At 37.7% G+C, this 20,020-nt stretch overlaps 1 protein-coding gene across 10 annotated transcripts in view; it reads right to left on the bottom strand.

The window, feature by feature from the left end:
- Positions 1–3,165: 3,165 nt before the first annotated feature.
- Positions 3,166–20,020, bottom strand: part of cdh24b (cadherin 24, type 2b) — a 267,097-nt gene continuing 250,242 nt past the window's right edge. For 4 of the 10 annotated variants that reach the window (XM_021467808.3, XM_021467806.3, XM_073928667.1 and 1 more), the window contains 5 exons: positions 17,244–17,361; positions 16,558–16,866; positions 13,221–13,425; positions 10,162–10,600; positions 3,166–8,159 (listed from right to left, as the gene is read on the bottom strand). In XM_021467808.3, coding sequence (XP_021323483.1) covers positions 7,155–8,159; positions 10,162–10,600; positions 13,221–13,425; positions 16,558–16,866; positions 17,244–17,361 — 2,076 coding nt within the window. In that variant the 3' untranslated portion in view covers positions 3,166–7,154. Of the gene's footprint in view, positions 8,406–10,161; positions 10,601–13,220; positions 13,426–16,557; positions 16,867–17,243; positions 17,362–20,020 lie in introns of all 10 variants that reach the window. The other 6 variants (XM_073928672.1, XM_021467814.3, XM_073928673.1 and 3 more) reach the window with 2 other exon arrangements.

Genomic DNA, 20,020 nt, shown 5'->3' with positions numbered 1-20,020 from the left:
TGTCTTTTTTATTTAACACCAATACAGTAGCAAAAGATGACTTCACTTATGTCAGATTGTATGTTTTCTTGCACAGCTGGATGTTGAACTCATGAAAAATAAGTGAGGGGTGAGTCTTCTTAGCACCCTGGTTATGGGCCTGGCAAACTATTATTTTTCATGAGTCCACCATACAGTTGTGCAAGAAAAAATACAGTCTGACTGTAAGGGATGCCATATTATTGTTGTTAAATAGAGAAAACATTTTACAAGTAGTTTAAATTCTAAATCTAGGACCTTATTCTTGAAACCAAAAAGACCAATAAATAGGTGTGAAGCACCATAATTTTCCCATATTAAAATAAAATTGAATACTAATTTGGCTATTGCAGTTATCCATGAATTTTGAAAAAAAAAAAAATTTACAAGAGCTGCTAGAAAAATTGTAAATCTCTATATTAGTATTATACTTATAATGTTTTTTATTATTATTTAAAGGGCCACATTCATAAGGAAAGCTGGCCAATTTGTTATTTTCCTTACAAATGACAAAACACTACAGTATTTCATTTAAAACTTAAACAGAATAACCTACTTTTTTATGTGATGTAATACATTTGTATTCAAAGTTTTTTTGTTAACTCTTTAGAAATTACTTTTGGTACATAAAAAAGTGTGCTTATGTTTACCATAACTAGCAAGTTTAGCAAAAATTAGTGCTTAAAATTTCACTAAAATGCAGTTTAAAAAATTTACAATTAAATAGAAAATGAAGTGAGGAAAAAACAGAAAAAAGACTGACCCCTTTCACCAGGCTGGCTATGGGCCTGTTTAAAAGCTGTTTTTAACAATTTATTTGACTAAATAATTCTGTGATTCATCATAAAGACTTGTATTGTTCAGGAATGAATCTGTGTTGATCAACGATTTGGTTGGAGGCTTTAAGAATAAAAAATATTTTTTTAATGTGCATGCTCACAGAGATTGTTTAAAAGGGTAATTCCTGCAAAATGAGCTAATTTCAGAGCTAATTTAAAAATATATGGGCCTATATTTGACACTATTTTGTCTTCAAGAGGAGAAAGAAATTCCGATTTGAAATGAGTAAATAATAATTATAAATAATGACAATTTTAATATTTATTTTCTTTTCAGCTTGGTCCCTTTATTAATCTGGGGTTGCCACAGCGGAATGAACTGCCAACTCATGCATCACGTTTTTAAGCAGCGGATGCCCTTCCAGCCGCAACCCATCCCTGGGAAACATCCACACACTCATTCACACACATACACTACGGACAGTTTAGCCTATCCAATTCATGTACCACATGTCTTTGGACTTGTGGGGGAATCCGGAGCACCGGCAGGAAACCCATGCGAATGCAGGGAGAACATGCAAACTCCACACAGAAACGCCAACTGACCCAGCCGAGGCTCGAACCAGCGACCTTTTTGCTGTGAGGCGACAGCATTACCTACTGTGCCACTGCATCACCCATATTGTATATAAAAAATAATAATTAAATTTAAATGAATGTCCAATGCTTATCTTTGAATCACAGATGCAGTGAGGACACATGTCCATACTACACCACTGATAAAATCACTGATAAATCTCCATTTTTATAAACAGTTAACAAAAACAAACAGCAAATTTTCACCACAATAAAAGGCAAAAAAAGCCAATAGTACATGCGTGGCCTAAAATTGCATATACTGTGGGCTAAAGACAATAAAACCACTTTTTTTCACATGATGTTATTCAATGCTTAGCTGTTTACTCATGGGGACTTTTGGGTTATCACAACAATGCCCTCACACACAAACATACATACGGTTTGCTGTAATACACAAGTATAAATGTACACCTCCAGTATTTCAGGGACTTTCGAAAAGTGCAGTCTTGCTGCTGTTCTTTCACCCACTGCCTCAGTGGGCCAGATATTTAGTGGTCTAATTATCAAGGTTGGTGGGCAATTTCACCTTTGCGTCCCTGAGGAAGCGGAGAAAATGCAAACCTGAAAAACTCAGTTCGCATATACACTATTCCAGATGTCTTGTGGTTGAGCAGCAGACTAATGATCAGTAGCTTCATTCGGAGTTGTGCAGGATTGTAGGCCAATTCAGCAAATGAATCTTTAATGAGGACATTTGTGCAGTGAATTAGTATGTTAATAGTAAGTTATTTTTGCTCTTATTCTACTCGTGTGATAAATCTTCGGAGTTACTTTTAGAAATAGCTCATCTACGGTATAACTCTGTTTTACGAAGCATGTCAAGAAGACTTTGTGTTTATTTGCATGTTACAAGATGATGAGAAGTTTTACCTAACTTTTACTTCCTATGGATGTGTGGTAGGTTTTCACACCCTGCCTATTTAAATACACAGCGCATTGTGTAATAACCTGCGCATCAATTCATTATGTAACTCAAGGACAGAGCGCGCATTCATAATCTCGCTCTCTCTGAATCATTTCGAATCCTCCTCCTGCTCTAAGTGAATTTTAAAGCAATCACACTCTCTCTTTGTCTCTCTCATTCAAGTCTAATATTTCCTGTGTCAAGCTTCTCAAACGTAATTAAACCAAATTTAATTGAACAGGATATGCACTGGAGCTCATGAATAATTAACCAGCCTCAAATCAAAAAGGCTGTGGCTTGTTTATTTGCCAGCACTTGTGGGTAATGCGCTAGTTTAAACACAATCTCGTACGCGTATCGCAGGATTGAAGTGTACGATAAGCAGGGTTGACTCACAGGTGCAGTGGCTCGAAACAACCTTATTTTCTCCACTTTCATCAGATCAGCTAAGACACGTCAGGCCCTGCTAATAAATCCCACAAAATTTTACGCAATCCACACTTCAAATGGAGTGATTTCCAAGGTGAACCTCGCTGTAAACTTTTGTCTGTCTTGAATTGCGATCTGAACTCTCGGTTTCCATTATTGACCTTGCATTGTAAGTCTGTCACACTGCTCGGGAGTAAGTGGACTAGACACTGTGTTTACTCCCTGCCAAGCTCAGTCCCTGTTTGAAGAGCCTCTATGGGCAGCTCCAAAGCAGAGGCAAACACAGACTAGGACGCACAAGTAGCAAGAGTCAAAAGTCAATTTAGTTAAGAGGTTCTTTAAAAAAAAAAGAAAGAGAGTAAGAGCATATACACATCAGGCCGCACACACATCACCTCAAAACATACTGTCTTTATTCAAATTTACAAAAAAGAAAAGGAAAAAGTACAACAGAATAAATACATTTTTAGTACACGCCATCGTGACATCTCAGTACCAACAATTCAGTCCAATAAGAAGGCAGAAACCAGGATGAATGAAGTACAGGAACTCACATGGGACTTATTCAATCCTCTAAAGTGGTGTTTCTCAACCACATTTCTAGAGGACCACCGGCTCTTCACATTTTCCATGTCTCCTTAACCAAACTCACCTGATTCAGATCATCTGCTCATGATCAGAGACTGAAATACCTTGAATGGGTGTGACAGGCAAAGGAGACATCCAAAACATGCAGTGCTGGTGGTCCTCCGGGAACATGCTTGAGAAACACTGCTCTAAAGGATTAGTTCACCCAAAAATGTAAATTCTGTTTTAATTTTTCACCCTCGTGTCGTCTCAATCCCCTGAGACCTTTCTTCACCTTTATAGCACGAGTTAAGATGTTTTTGATAAAATCCTGGAGCTCTCTGACCCTTGACATTTAAAGTCAAGAGAAGGAACCAAAAACATTCCTGTGACTTCAGTAGTTTAACTGTAATCACACATAGTTCCAGGAACACTTTTGTGCACAAAAACCCTGTAAATGATCTTATTCACCAATGTTTCTCTTTCTCATCGTGTCATTATTAGGGTGTATTTTACTATAAGCAGTATGATGTATTGCTATTAGAGTCAGCAATGCAACATGCAAGCATAGTATTAACCATTAGAAGCTTTTACACATACAGACCTTTACGGAAAACTACTGACAATTTTCTGGAAAGGGGTTATGTGTGAACAGGTCCTTTTTTGAAAATACCAGTAAATTAGTTTCAGCAATTTTCCGGAAAGACAAGTTGTAACTTTATCGATAATTTGCCAGTATGCTGCTCTGAGTGAATGCAGGAGGGAAACTGCCGGAAAGAGCGCATTCACGATTAGAACGTGCTGACGTGAGACATCTCCTTCAGCCAATCAGAACATTTAGACGCAATCACATCCATGTTGTTTATGAAAATAAAGGTCTTTGAATATTTTTCCAGACACATTTTGCTACTAGATGTTAGTCAGATAATGTTTCTATGTTCCTTCTTAATGCCAACTGTGTCAAAAATTATCGATAAAAGGCTTATGATAAACCACTGTTTACCTTGTTTCAGTAAGCGTCAACACACATATTATGTACATCTCGACATGGGATAGTGTTCCTCCATATGTTTTCATCTAAGTTGTACACAATAATTATCCACCCACAGAATTTGTAATGTAGTCAAATGTGTAAACTTTATCTGCCGTTGGCACTTCTGCCTTTGGATGTCTCTGGGACAAAGCAGCTGTATGAATGCTAAAGCTTTCAATAAAGTTGAAACCATTAAAAAAAAAAACGGACCTCTCTATGATTACAATAAAAGCGGAGCTGTTTAAAAGTCATTTCGGGTTAATAATGTTAGAATTTACCAGTATTTTAACTAATTTAGTTTTTTAATTTAGCATTTTTGAAATTACCGATAAAGTCATTCCAGAAAATTTTTACTGTGTAAAAGGGGCTATAGTAAACATGCACCAGAACCAAAGGAGAATGTAGGCAAACAAAGCCACAAAAGTGTTCTTGGAGCTTGGTATGATTACTGTTTTGGGTTCCCTTACTGAACCTCCTTCATCTTGTTGTTTATGGAGGGCCAGAGACATGTCAGATTTCATTTAAAATATCTTCATTTGTGTTCTGAGGATAAACAAAGGTCTCAGGAAATTAGAATGGCATAAGGGGGATTAATTAATAAAGAAAATTTCATTTTTGGTTGAACTAATCTTTTAAAGAGTCACCCCATGTCTACACTGGTCTTCAGGGATGGCAGCACTAAACAGTTAAAGCAAAACATTCACAGCCATATTCTGTTTTTGGAATTAATGGAATCCACTTTAGACCGTATCACTAGCAGGGTTTACATGGATTAAAATAATTAGTTTGTAATTGGACTTGCAGACCTGAATAATAATTAAAAAATCACTTGTAACTACTTCAATCAGAATGAACTGCCCAAATTGGGGATTGTAGAGGGATGTTTAAATTTGTAAAAAAATCTGCAATGACGTTAAAATGGCATTTTATGCCAAGAACAATATTGTCCCATCAGTCATTGCTTTGTATGCTTTTTTAAAACCAAAGCAGTAAAAAAAGCAGTAGTATGTGCATCATAAACCAGTATGTAATCTGTATATTTGTGTAATGATGTCAAAAGATCAAATCCAGTTTCAATTTTGTGAAGCCACATTCACTCACTGCATAAATATACAGCTTGCCTCCTGGTTTAATCATGTTATTTTTGTCATTGTCATTAACACTGTCTGGAATTTTTGATCAGAATCAAAAAGAAGCAAAAACTGCCCACGTTAATGTAGCGACTCTTTTTGTTTTTGTCAAATACATCGCACCACTCTCAACCAGTGCAGACACAGTGTTTGATCTAATAGACTCCAGGGGGAATTGTCATTGTGTAAATATACTCTTTACAATACAACAGTATTGACACTGATTGTTCATAATCACTTTAGGCTCATATTTCTGACAGAGCATGACATCTGTTGGGCTGTTTGACAAGGTGTGAGTTTGTACTGCATGATGCCCCCTGGTATTAGTGTGTAGTGGTTCAGTCCAGTCACAGTGAGTCCACAGTGTGATTAACCGGAATAATCAAAGCAGAATGTGTGCTCAACCCAGAAAAAGGACTTCACGTACATTTATCTGGAGCTTTTGCATTCAAACCAAAAAAAATAAGTTCCATTAGGGCAGAGTGACACATCTGAATCTGACATTGTACTGGCAGATATTAATCAGTGTCAGTCAATCCAGAGTCTTCCAGTCATATCCAGTGGCTGTAATATAATATAGTATATTGTCCTCCGTTTTCATTGTATTATTCTATTATTTTTTTGTTACTTACAGACTACAGTACTGTTGTCACTTTTTCACAATGGCATTCAGTGATATTTACATTTAAATGCATTTACATAGAACATCTTTTTTTCTATATATATTTTGATTTCTGTCCAATAAAAAACAACAACAACGTTTGTAATCTATTTTCGAACATCATGTATAAAAGTGCATTCTAGCTGAAGCAGATCTGTCAGCTCTCATAAATCACCTTCTGTTTTGTACGTGGGATTTTATTTTAATTTTTTTTGACAATGACTGTGCATATGCTTTGCACAATTTTAGCATCACTACATTTTAATTTTGTGACTTTTTTTTTTTCTTGGACAACTTTGTATACAATCTGTTCTTGGCAAAAAATGTGAGTCATTTTGAACCCTGACAAGTAGACATCCACGAAGCAGAATTTCCAAGCAGGGTTTAAAATTGATGTGTGTTTGTTTTGTCTGTGTGTATGTGTAAACACCAAGAATCTTTGTGCAGACACTTATTCAGGACTTTACTGTAATATTCAGTGCTTTCTTTTGAATAATTCAGTTCTCTTGCTTTTGTGAATGTATAAACAATTTCTGTACAAATATTAATTTCCCAACTCCCTCATGTGTTGCCGCAACTTTTCATCTGTGTTATTCCGGCCTAGCGTTTCTCACTCCTCCCCCGTGGCACCATTGTCTAGCTCGTCACAAATATCCAAAAGTTCAAATTTCTCTCTTCCTCTGTCGTAATTTAATGTGATCTGGTATACAGTGAACTTTGCTTTTCGCTCACCGCCAAACACACTCACGGAATGTTAAATGCTGGCTAAAGAAACACTGTGCTCACACGTCAGCTTTTCCGCACTTATTGCTTCAAATTGCATCAATCACTCTCTCCACTGCCTCTGCTCTCTCTGTTCATTTTTCCTTGTCTTCCCTTATTACCTTTCCTCTTCGTCTCTCCCTCCTTACCCTTCACTTTTCATTATTCCGCCTCTTGTTTCCTTTTAATCACTGTCCCACCCAGCCCTTCTCCATCTCTCTTTCTCTTTCTCTCAGACATTGGCCTGCTCCTCGTCTCCAGACTGCTCGTCCTTCTCTTCCCAGTCGCTTTCCTTGTGCTTTTTGCTGGCCTCCACATCTCCTTCTTTATCTTCTCCGCTCTCCTTCTCCCTTTCTCTGAAAAGCTGGGCTAATTTCTGGAACTGTGGGCCCCAATCTTCTAGACCTGCTCCCCAGACGTCCTTCTCGGCATCTTTGCCACCCTCGCTGTCCAGGGAGCTGAGAGACCCGGCGCGGGAGCCTGTGCCCTCCAGCCCATACACCTGCACCGAGTCGTATGGTGGCTGGGAGGGATCAAAGGTCACCTGCGCCAATCGCAAACGTAGGAACTCGCCAACCCTCAGGGCAAGGGATTGGGCTCCTCCGACTGGTGCCCCTCTTCCTGATGCATCAGGTGGTGGGGGCCATGCTCCGCCATACCCTAAAATGCTGCCAAATGCCCCCCTGCCCTGACCGGGATATGGAAGGAGCTGAGGCGTCATATCCCTCCTTCCTAACGGATACCCAGTTATCCCCACCCTTTCATGCCAGTCTCCTATGAACCCGCCACCCTCTGGATACATCCCGGTGCTTAGTGGAATGCTGGCTTCTCTCTCTGGTCGACCCACCACGAACCCACTGCCCATCTCCAGCCCACCCCGTCCCAAAGTTCCGGGGTAGTCTCTCTGTTGCTCCCCCTGGAGGATGGTGGCGTAATTTGCACTAACAGACTGCATTTCGTTGCTCCCGTTAGCTGTGTCTGCCACCCCATTGTGGTTAGACTCAGAAGGTGCTGCGGTGCTCCTATTTATGGATATACTGCCCCGTGAGGAGTGGCGTCCTGCTCGGGGGAGCGTGGCGGAGTCGCATACCCACCCGCTGGTTGTGCCTGGCCCAGCGATAGAGCCAGAACGGGTCAAAACCAGCTCTCGGTCGCGAGCACCCGTGTCCGGCTGGACCTGTAGGGGACGGGGAGGAGCAGGAGGGTTAGAGCGGGAGGTAAGGATGAGTTTATTCTTCTGTTATTCAGCACAGGGACGTGTTTGAGAAAGGATTGTTAAAGAGAGGGAAAAGAAAGCAGAGAGAAAATTTGCAATGAGCAGGTGAAAGCTGAGAGAAATGTGATAACGATGAAGTGAGACTGCAATGTGTTGTGGAGCACGAGTAGTGGAAGGAAGTGACAAAGTCAGACAGATGGAAAAAGGAGGAAGAGTTGATAACAGATGAAACAGGTTAATTGAGCTCTAAAAAGAGCTAATGCTACACTGTGAGATGAGGATGAGATGAAAGAGAGAGTGGGAGACAACATGTGAAAACACACCTTGACTGGAAGCTAAAAAAAAACAAGCAAAAACGAACCTGCTGGCTAAAAACTAGTTGTTTCACATTTGAAAAAAAATATATGTATGCTAGAGCGTCCTCTAGTGTCCAGTATGAATGACACAGAAATAACATTCCAAGGTATATGCTTGAGGTCTTAAACTCTGTCCACTACCCTGCTTCAACACATCTGCTTGTGTCTTTTATCTGAACCTGTAAAGCTTAATCAGCTGCTTCAGTGTTTAAATATAGCTGAGCATTGCAAGACAGTGGACATCCAGGAGATGAGTTGAAGTGTGGAAAGTATAAAAAATGAAAAAACTAATGAATAAATGAAAATTAAGTTTTATCTAAAGATACTGGACTTTTTGGATACATATAAATTATTGTCAAAATTATCAATATCACAGCAAATTGCAGAAAATATTATATAATTGTAAGTCCATATCGCCCATCCCTACCAAAAAATTAGGGATGTGAATACTTTCAAATATGGGATGTCCTTCCAACCACTTCGAATGTTATCACTTGATTGAATGGGCTTTATCATTGGTTGTCAGTTGACAGATATGGGCCATTAGGGGACTTCTGCGCCTACCCGTAGGCTTAAAAAGTTGTTATCATACATCCACATAGTTAATCAGCTATATTAATATAGAAGACTCCAGATCCAGATCTGTTTTTACATTATTGTGACAGTTAGCTTTCAGGGTGAGGCAGGGGTAGACGTTAAGAAAATACAATTAATGGGAAATTTAATAAATAATATAAATAATTCTTGTGGTTAATCAGCTATACTAATAGAGAAGACTCCAGATTAATATCTGTTTTTACATTACTGTGATGGTTGGGTTTAGGGTTGGGGTAGACATTTTTATAAAATACAATGGGAAATTTAATAAATAGTATAAATAATTCTTGTTAACTTCCAGCTGCTGTCGTATATGTGATCTATAGCTGATTAACCATGCAGAAGGCCCCTACTGGCCCATATCTATCAGCTTATAATGCCCATTCAATTGAGTAATAATATTTAAATCGGCTTGTCCTTCTCTCTTATAATAAATATAAAATAAATGTGTCTTTTTCAGTCTGCAAATACATTCAAATAGTGCGCTTCATTGCATAAATGTGTACATGTATAAAAATCAGACATTAGAATTCCCTGGCTTGCCTCTTAAAAAGCGCGACGCTATGCATAAATTTCCATGACAGCAAATAACGCACATATTGTATTCATCAAAAAGTTGTACAATCCTTTAATTACATGCTGCTTTTGCCATTTCTGAATACACAACCTTCAGTGACAACTGTCTTGGAGAAACACACGTCGTGAAATGAATATTAATATTAATTTCACAACCGTTCTCAAGTCTCCAGTTCAATGAATGTTTATTAGACATAATACATTCATACTGATTTGATGCTGCTGGAGTGTGACTGAGAAGTGCGTCTGTGAATTAAAATTAGCCATACAGGTTCTTTTTTTTTAGTTCACGTTCAGCTTTTTAACTTATCCAGCCAAAAGCAACAAGTAATTGTCTCATTTGTTTAAAAGCCCATTAATTATTCAAATTGATTTTCCTCTAGAGGATAAAATTAGTAAACTCCATCTGGTTTTTACCCCAACATTGGTTATTAAAGCACCTGAACATGATGAATCATGACTTAATAAAGATAAATTATGTTGTGTTTTTTTACCCAATCCAGATCCTGGCCTTGGCTCTGACTCTGCTGGGCATCACTGCTTACGGCGTCCTTTGGCTCGTTTTTCCTTGGCGTTCCTCCGTCAGATGCGGTTGCTCCATCCTGAGACGCTGTCCCTTCTTTAGAACCAAGACCGGCCTCTGTGGTTGGCATGTAAATGGCTCCCGGCTCCAGAGGGCCAACTACAGCCGCCTGGTTTTGAATGACTAGAGAGTGGTCCGGTTGATTCCCAGGGAGGCGGTAGGCCAGTTCGGTTAAACCAGGCTCGTAGGGGCCCTGTGAGCGGCGAAGCACTGGCAGGGTGTGGCTGCTATAGCAAAAGCGGCCATATAGAGGAGCCCCTTGACTGGCGTACTGTCCAGGGTCCAGAGCTCCAGCCTGAGCCCAGCTGCTATAGGCTCGAGCCTTCTCCTGAACGTGTTGTGAATAACGTCTGGGGAGACACAGAGTATCTCATGAATGGATAATGTATTTAGTGTGACAAACAAAGGTAAAAAATCATTCATTTATGTCTTGTGACTGTGTTGTTAATAAATGTAGCCTGGCTAATAAAATTAATTAAAGTTAAAACAATGGAATAAAAATGAAATACACAAATAACCTTGGTGTGACTAAGATGTGAATGATGTTTAATGGAACATACTGTAGGGTTGAGGGCAAAATTATTAGCCCTCATGTAAAATTTCTAATATAATGGAGCAAGTTTTTTTCACAATACTTCAAATGTTATTATTTCTACTAAAGAAAGTCTTATTTGTTTTATTTGATCTAAAATAAAAGCATTTTTAAAATAATTTTAAGGTCAATATTATTAGCTTTTAGCAATATTTTTTCGAATTGGCTACAGAAAAAAACAGTTATACAATAACTTTCCTAATTTCCCTAACTTGCCTAATTAATGTAGTTAACGCCTTTAAACTGCACTTTAAGCTGAATAAAAAATATAAAATAAAAGATGAAATAAATCAGTTATTAGAAATTAGTTTTTAAAACTATTTTGTTTACAAATGTGTTAAAAAAATCTTCATTAAAAAGAAATTGGGAAAAAAATAATAAAATAATTCAAATTTAACAGGGGGGCTAATAATTTTGACATCAACTATATATAATCAATGGATGTTCCATGTAGTCTTGGGCATATAAAATAATTTTAAATATGTATAAAAATAAAAAAAATACAATAAAAAACACACAATGAATAACCATGAATATGAAAAATATTTAATAAAAACACTATGGGCCCCATCATAAACCCGGCGCAAAAAGGTGCAAGACGTTTTTGGAGCGATTTGTTGCTATTTTCAGACCAAGGCAACCGTAATTTTCCCGTTTGCATTTAGATTTGTCCACCTTTCGGGTTTTGGACACGTATGCATCAACATATGTGGCATAAGAATAGGATGTGTGTTTGGATATAGCTCAGTTTTTTAACCACACTTCATTATTGTTGTTCATTTATTTGTAGGAAATTAGAACAAAATTTAAAAATAGTTTTCAAACAAATCTTTGTGCTTAATAAACAAAATTTAAATATATAGGCTGATGGATGTACTTAGTGAAGTGCGTACAACACCGTTTCCTTATCCAGGAAAGTAAAGAAGTAAAGAAAAAGTAGAGAGGACGAATGGAGAAGGCTCATTCTTTAATCTCGCTGCAGATGGTCTGTTTAAACTGTTTTCTCTCTGGTGAAGCATTCAGTTTTTTCCATTCAGTTTTTCCACTAACAAAGTCCCCCATGTAAAAAACAAATGCGCCATGGCGTGATGCAACTGACTCTTAAGGGGGAGATGAGACTCTGATTGGTTTAATGCACGTTATGCTCAAAACACACCCTTAACTCACTACGAGAATAAGCACAACTCTGTTAGACTATGCACCCTGGCACCCCAAACCCCAAATTGTTTTTGTCCTTAAATTAGCAAAAGTGGATTCTGACATCCCCTTAATGTTTTTTGCACCATGCGCTTGATGCTTTGTGCCTAGATTGATAAAATAGAACCCTATATCATGAACCGAAATGTATTTTAGCCAATAAAATAGAATAACAATAATAAAAATTAAATAAATAAATAATTAAAGTCAATTTTAAAACAGACTAAACTCTAAAAGTTGTTATTCACTTTAATTATTCGCCTCTGCAATAGCAAATGCAAAAGCACATGCATTTGTAGCCATTTGCTTTAGTTAAGTTTTAAATAGGATTTTATAATTATGTTTTACTTTTGTTGTTCTCAAGTTTGGTGGCAACCTCCAGAGAGGTGATGTGATAAATGTGATAAAACCATAGGTGTCTGAGTCAGATGGTGTGGTCTGCAGGGAGCAAATGCTCTTTAGGCCTTCCTCTGCATTCACTTTCTGTGAGCCATTTACAGCTCAATTTAAAGTGATGTTGCATTTCTTTGAAGATAAAGACAATGTGAAAATTAAAGCTTAAAATAAGTTCATAGCAACAAAAAAACAAATCACAGATTAGGTAAAAGAAAGCTATTTATTAAAATGTATTTGTATGTCTGTTTTATCTCATTTTCCAACATTAAAGGCATAGATCACTGTAAAAAAATAATTCTGTCATTATTTACCTATTTCAAACTTTTTTTGAGTTTAATTATTCTGTTAAACAATGAAGAAGATATTTTGAAGAAAGCTGGAAAGCTGTAACCATTGACTTCCATTTGTTTTTCCTATGGAAGTTAATGATTACAGGTTTTTCAGCTTTCTTTAAAATATCTTCTTTGCGTTCTACAAAATAAAAAAGACTCATAAAGGTTTGGAACCACTTGATGGTGATTAAATATCCATTTTTTCGTGAACTATCCTTTTATATCTACATCAAACCATATGCATATTGGAAACAAAGTCACAACTTCATATGTGTTCCACTAGAAGAAAACCCAAAACCTCAGAGTGAATAAATGATCCTGAAATATTAATTATGATCTGAACCCTCCCTTCAAGTGACTTCAACAAGTTTTTCATCAAAGTACAGACCAAGTTTTTCCATTGCTGTACCAGACTAAGCGTACAAAGTGTTTGATCAGAGTTTAAACACTCACATGTTCCTGCTGTCCAGCGTGCGATACCCTCTGCGTGTGCTGTGCGGGGCGCTCTGAAGAGCTGTGATGTCAAACGCAGCCGTATCCGCCTCACCACCGCCTTCATCGTCATATGTAATGATGTTCTCTCTAACATCATCCTCTTCTAAAGGCGAGAGCGAGTCCCGTTTCTGCCGGCGCAGAGACAAAGACAGAGCACTGACAGCTACGGAGAGGAGAAACACAGAGGAAAAGAGTGAGTGTTTGATGAGGCCATATGTATTAAACAAGGAAGATGTGTGTGTTCGTGCTGGTTGACAAATTTTTGCAATAAAATGCAGGGTGCTGCAGAAAAATAGATACCCAATAGACACATTAGGGCAGCTGGCAAACTAACTCTTGCACGGACTGAATAATAATTATAATAAATAACAATAATTATATTCAATAAACACAGAAGCTCTGGTGAAAATACTGCAATTTGATTGGTCAGGCAATGTGTCTTGTGGTCTGACATTTCTACAATTTTAAAGTTGTCATTGACAGTGATGTTTTATTGAATGATCATCAATTTTTCTCAAAATTTCTCAAAAATCAAACATTACTGTCACCATCTTCAGATTTTGATGATTGTTTTGTATATTTAAGCAATATTAGGTATTTTAAAATTTGTTTTATTTAGTGTATAATGTTAGTAATAATATTGTTTAATAAATTTGGCTGAACTGTGTTTTTTGATATATATTTTTTACAGTAATGTTATATATATATATATATATATATATATATATATATATATATATATATATATATATATATATATATATATATTTTTTTTTTTTTTTTTAACCTCAACTGCAGTTGTTCAAGCTGAATTTGTCATTAAAATATTAAATATTAATGACCCTGTACATTTTTTGACATTTCACATTTAACAAAACATTTTATTGTCAAAACCTGTTTAGAAAATTATAAAGCCTCATGACATTCATGTTTATGACAGATTTATGACAAGTTATGTTGTCTTGGCAATCTTAAGTTGAAGCCTGGTTGTGATGTATTTGTTTATGTCAAGCCATCTTAACAAATAATGTCATCTTTGCAAATTACATAACTGAGCAAGTGACACTTAATAACAGTTGTCTTAAGCATGCATAAAATTTCATTCACATTTATGAGGTGTAATGTCATGATCATAAAGGTTTCATGACACTCTTACACCTATTCAAGTAAAGTGTTACCGATGATTATTTTTTCTCTAAGTAGAAAATTTAAGATCCTATATAAATGTAATGTTTATATTTATTTTTCTATTTTAGTTGCTTTAGTGCGAGGTGAAAATTAGTTAAGCAAATAAAAATGAGCACCTTTTCCATGGCAACTAGTTAAAAAAAGATTAATTGTACGATGTATAATTAATCTGTTTCACTTTATTTGATTTCAAGTCTATTTGGTATTTCTGTTAATTTTACATAAAGTTTCATGAATTATCAATGTATTGTTTTAGTGTTTAGTTTTAGCAAAAACTAAAAAGCAACATTTAAAACTTAAAAAAACATTTAAAGGTCCCATATAGTGCTTTGAAATATGCATTCTTATTCAATGTTTGACGTAATCGCAACCAAAACACGGAGGGCTTTATTATACACGGTGCAATAAGGTGCAATATGTGTATGGCATGATTTGTTGCTTTTTTCAGACCAGCACAACTGTCATCTCAAGTTTTCCGCCACATTGTTTAAATAGCAAACCAATTTGCGCCGCTTTGTGGACTCATGGGTGTTCCAGTCTAAAAAGGAGGTGTGTTAAGGCATTGTTAGCGCGTTGATATTTTGAGGAACTGAATTAGACTGCGCCATCGACCAACTAAAATCTGGTCTAAAAAGTAAAAAAAATTTGAGCACACTAGTGTCATGGTTGTGGATTGTGCGCACTTCCTGGTGTGTCTATGTTATTGTCACGGGGTTTTGTTTTGTTCCATTCATGTGTTTTTTTTTTTCTCTTCACTTCGTCCATTGGTGAAGTTTTTTTCCTCGCCACTGTCGCCACTGGCTTGCTTGGTTTGGGACTTGTGTACTTAGGGACTTGCGGATTTGTGCATTGATGGATTTGCTCTTCAGTGTTTGGACTTTCAGCAGTGAAAATTAAACCACACTAAACTGAACTCTGAAATCTGGACTTTACAAGAACTTCTATGTTAAGCTGCTTTGACACAATCTACATTCTAAAAACGCTATAGAAATGAACATGAATAGAATTGAATTGAATTAAACTGAAGTTTAGTGGTGTGTTGGTGTTGTTTTGTCACATGACATATTGATTTGCTGATCAGCTGTGCTGATTAAGTTACAGCAGCTGGGGCTAATTATCATGAGCACTGGGTGTTTGTATCATTGTCGCTCTTGTCTATCTCAGGACTTCTAGCTGTTTCTGGACTGCTACTTAGATCTGGACTTCTTCGGCTTTTCAATTCAGAATGTTTATTTTCTTTCTCTGTTTTTGACCTGTTTTTGCACTGTTGGATATATTGGATCCTTCCTTGTTGTTCTATTTTTTAGGGGAATGTGACAACTAGCTCATACATATCCTTAAAACTAACAGACAGACACTAACATCTAAACAAGCTTATTTTAATTTCACAGGACCGTTAAACACTTCAGATTTGTTTTTATTATTGTTTGTTTGTTTTTGCATCCAATATGTAATATCAACTTTATTTCAATGGACAGCAAAGAATTTGAATAGATTTAAATGTAATTTTAATAAACTACATCAATACATTCATTCATTCATTCATTTTCTTTTCTGCTTTGTCCTTTTATTAATCAGAGATCACCACAGCAGAATGAATGCTAACTTATCCAGCATATGTTTTACGCAGCTGCAACCCATCACTGGGAAACACACTCTCATTCACACACATAAACTACGGACGATTTAGCTTACTCAATCCACCTATAGCATATGTCGTTGGACTGTGGGGGAAACCGGAGCACCCAGAGGAAACCCATGCGAACAAGAGCAGAACATGTAAACTCCACGCAGAAATGCCAACTGACCCAGCAGAGGCTCGAACCAGCGACCTTCTTGCTGTGAGGCAACAGTGCTACCCACTGCGCCACCATGTGGCCTAGATCAATACACATGCAGTAAAAATAACAAAACAATTTCAACCCAAATCTGTTCTGTTTGGTCTTCATCAACCGTTCATTATTTATTTTTCATAATGATTCCCCTCAGAAATGAGAGGGTTCATCTCAAGGGGCTATCCCATTGATTCAATTAAAATTCCATAATGACTATACATTATCACACCTGACTACATAAACCTTTATCACTTGGAAGATATTAAACTTACCCAAAAGAGTGGCCACACAGGCTAAAATGGCCAGCAGGGCGGCAGTGCTGAGTCCAGGAGAGGGTAAGGAGGAGTGCTGGGGCAAACAAACCGTCTCCCGGTCCCACTCTGCCTCACTCTGCTTCTCCTTCTCTCCAGCCCGTGCTCCGCCCCTCAGACAGGGACACACAGACACCGTCACTGTCCCCGTGCTGGTCAAACCAGAAAGCCCGTCCCTTAATACCAGCGGGACATAAAGGGTGATCGAGGATGAAGTAGAGCGAGACAGAGTCTGCAAAGGTGATGCCAGCACCAAGCTAGCAGTGGGGCCTGGAAAAGAGGACAATAATAGCAAAGAAATTGAGAAACACAGGAAAAAAAATGGAAGGCTTTTAGATCAAATTGTGCTCGATGGAACTTTAATTTAATTGAACTCAATCGAGTGCACTTTAATTCCATTGCCGCTCGTATAACATTTGTACAGACCAGTGAGTCCAAATGCGGCATGAATGCCAGAGCACATTTCGTCTGTGTGTGTCGGGAGAAGATAGATGTGGCAGAGAAGCAAAAGCAAACAATGGGGAAAACAAAAGCGCAGGGCACAAAGCAGCCACACAATGCGGTCGCAGACACAGACTAACGGATCAAGAGAGACGCCGATGCACAAGGCTGGATGGGAGAAACAAATTGTGGAAGAGACTGCAAACCTCCACTCTCCCTGATGCTGAAGTTGAGGGCAGCGTTGGAGTCCGGAGGGATGTTGAAATGGACGGCGCTGTCATTTCCCCCCTCGTCTCTATCAATCGCCCGCAACACCTGCACCACCTGAGAAAATGAGATAGGAGAAAGATGGAGAGAGAGAGAGAGAGTAACAAAGTAAGGAGCAGAGCCAAAAGCGAGGAAGGAGAGAAAGGGTAGAGGAGAGCGAAAGCGTAATGGAAAGAGAGGAGAGATTTGTTTAAAAAAAAAAAACGGATGCACATTTTAATCTCAGATATCAGCATTAACCTCGCCGGCACCTTTGCAAATAGGTGACTGGAGACTGATTAGCCCACACCGCGCAGTCAAACAATAATTAAGTCTGACCGAGTACTAAGCCTTGGGGAACACCCAAACATAGACGCAGCTCTAAAAACGAGGCGCCGACTCCAGAGATCCACTTAAACTAGAAATAATCATTCGGCGGGCTTCTTTTTGCAGTGCTCCCCCCTTACACATTAGGGAGAAAAGTTAAAACAAAAATGAGCCGTGCGATGCAGATCAGAGCTGAAGGCGATTGTGCTGAGGCATGAAAAAGGGTGGTTTTTTCCTTGTGATTTCAGCGTTGTACTGAAATAACGTCAAGTCGCATTAGTAGTTTGCACAGGCTTAAGGGTCACCAAACTTTCTTCGCCACAAAGAAGTTACACAAGCTTCCACTTAAATACATAAACAAGCAGACATTCACAAAGAGCTTTTATTCAAAGTAAATGACTTGTGTTACATCAAAAAAGGGATCTTTTCTATCTCTATAAATGGTTTTCTCATAAATAAGTTGTATCGATGAAAAGCAACACACAAAAGAGTACTGTGTACAGTATGAGCTTCTTGTATATAAACTATTTTATGAGAAATAAATGCTTTTATTTAGCAAGGACGGATTAAAATGAACTGTGTAAATGTAGTTTATAATGTTACATAAGAGATGCATCTCAAAGAATATTCTATTCATCCAACTTTATTCACCAAAAAATCTTGAAAAGCACGTCACTGTTTCCACAACTCTTTTCAGCATTGATAGTGAAAGGAAGTGTATCTATATATGCAATGTAAATGAGCACTAAATTGGCATCTGATTTTTTAAGGACTTTCACATTTTAAAGCTTAAAATGATCTAACTCCTATAGCCCAAACTGAATATGCAGAGACCAGGAGTGGGTTTCCCGATAACAGTGGCTGTTTCTCAATATGCGTTCTTCAGCGGTCTTGCGTCCTCGTGTTCTCGTGCAACGTCATCATCAGCTGCCTAAGTTCAGTTCCAATACTCAAGACCGCAAGTACGGAGGACGCGTGAAACTTCCCGGATGTGTTCTTGATATCGAGGACGCACCGATGCAGACTTCAGCAGCGAGCTCGCTCTGGAAGTCCCAGAAGTCATTGCGACTGGAGGTGGGAAGCGCAGCATTTTATTTAGATTTATTATTAAAGTTCAGAGATATTACTTATTTACCTCAGGAGTTTCCCTAAATGAAACGGTGAAAGTAAACATCAACATGAACATCTTAATAAAGGAATAAACACATTAAGGTTGTTTGTTTGATGAAATTCGTATTAAATTTTTTTTATTTATATTGTGCAGAGTATATTTATAATGTTTTTATGCAAAGTATATATTTTGAAGAGGGGGGAAATAATAAATCGTTGTATGAAGGCTGTAATTTTTAAATAATTTCAATTTAAAACGCGTGAAGGTCACATGACCATCAGGAAGAGCGCAGCATCCCATTTCTCAAAGGACGCGTTCTCTGCCCTCGCGGTCTCCTGAGTTCGTTCTTCCGAGGACACCTGGCAAGACCGCACTCTACAAGAACGCAAGTCCATTCTCTGCGTTCTTGGAATTGAGAAACAGCCAGTGTCTCTTAGATATTGCACGTCCTCTCTGTGTGTAAAGTTTTGAACTCTCATTGCAATTTCATTTGTGCTTCTTAAAAAGGTCTATACCAAGAGCTTACTAGAGCACATTCTATGTGCTACTTTACTACTGCCACTATGTGCTACATGCATTATACCTTCATTTCCAATGAGCTGAAATATAACCTCACATGGAGTAATATATAACTTTACAAATAATTTTTTTTTTATGGTTTTAAGATTCAAACATTTTATAGCATAACTTTGGTTAATGGAACTGCAAGCATTTTAACAGAAACAAGAATAATGTCATGAAAAGTGCTTATATGTAATTTTTAAAAAGTTTCATCATTGCAGTGTCCCTCTCAGTGTCCCAGGTTTGAAAAATACTAGCAGTAATGGCCGGACTGAAACACATCCTTTACTCAAGGCACATTAATGGTTAATTACATGTGACACAAAATTAATTTTTAACTTTTATTATTATTTACTTTTTCTTTCTGTCTCTTTCTCAACCAAGCGGAAAGAAGTTTTTAATAAAAGAGTAATGTAAAAACGCAACAACTTTAGAAAGCAAAAGCAAAAGTCGACTTCCAGACATTTTAGGAGATTTAGCAAGACTGGCCAGAGTCGCCGGACGAATTTTTAAGCCTCAAAAAGTCACATCACTGTGGGTCTCTGCAGAGCATGTAAGACTCTCTGAGGAAGTGTTGTTGACAGTTCTCGCGCATACACAATGAGCAGTACAAAATGTGTAGGGCGAGAGAAAATTTTCCACTGGTTAATCAAACGGCATGTGCGGTTACTACCTTTGGCGGATCCGAAAAAAATTGTAAAAAGATTATAATAGTGGTAAAAAAATTTTAATTTACTT

The sequence above is a fragment of the Danio rerio genome, chromosome 2, assembly GCF_049306965.1.
Source record: "Danio rerio strain Tuebingen ecotype United States chromosome 2, GRCz12tu, whole genome shotgun sequence".
In the NCBI taxonomy this organism is placed as follows: domain Eukaryota; kingdom Metazoa; phylum Chordata; class Actinopteri; order Cypriniformes; family Danionidae; genus Danio; species Danio rerio.
This window is presented reverse-complemented; position numbering and strand designations above follow the sequence as displayed.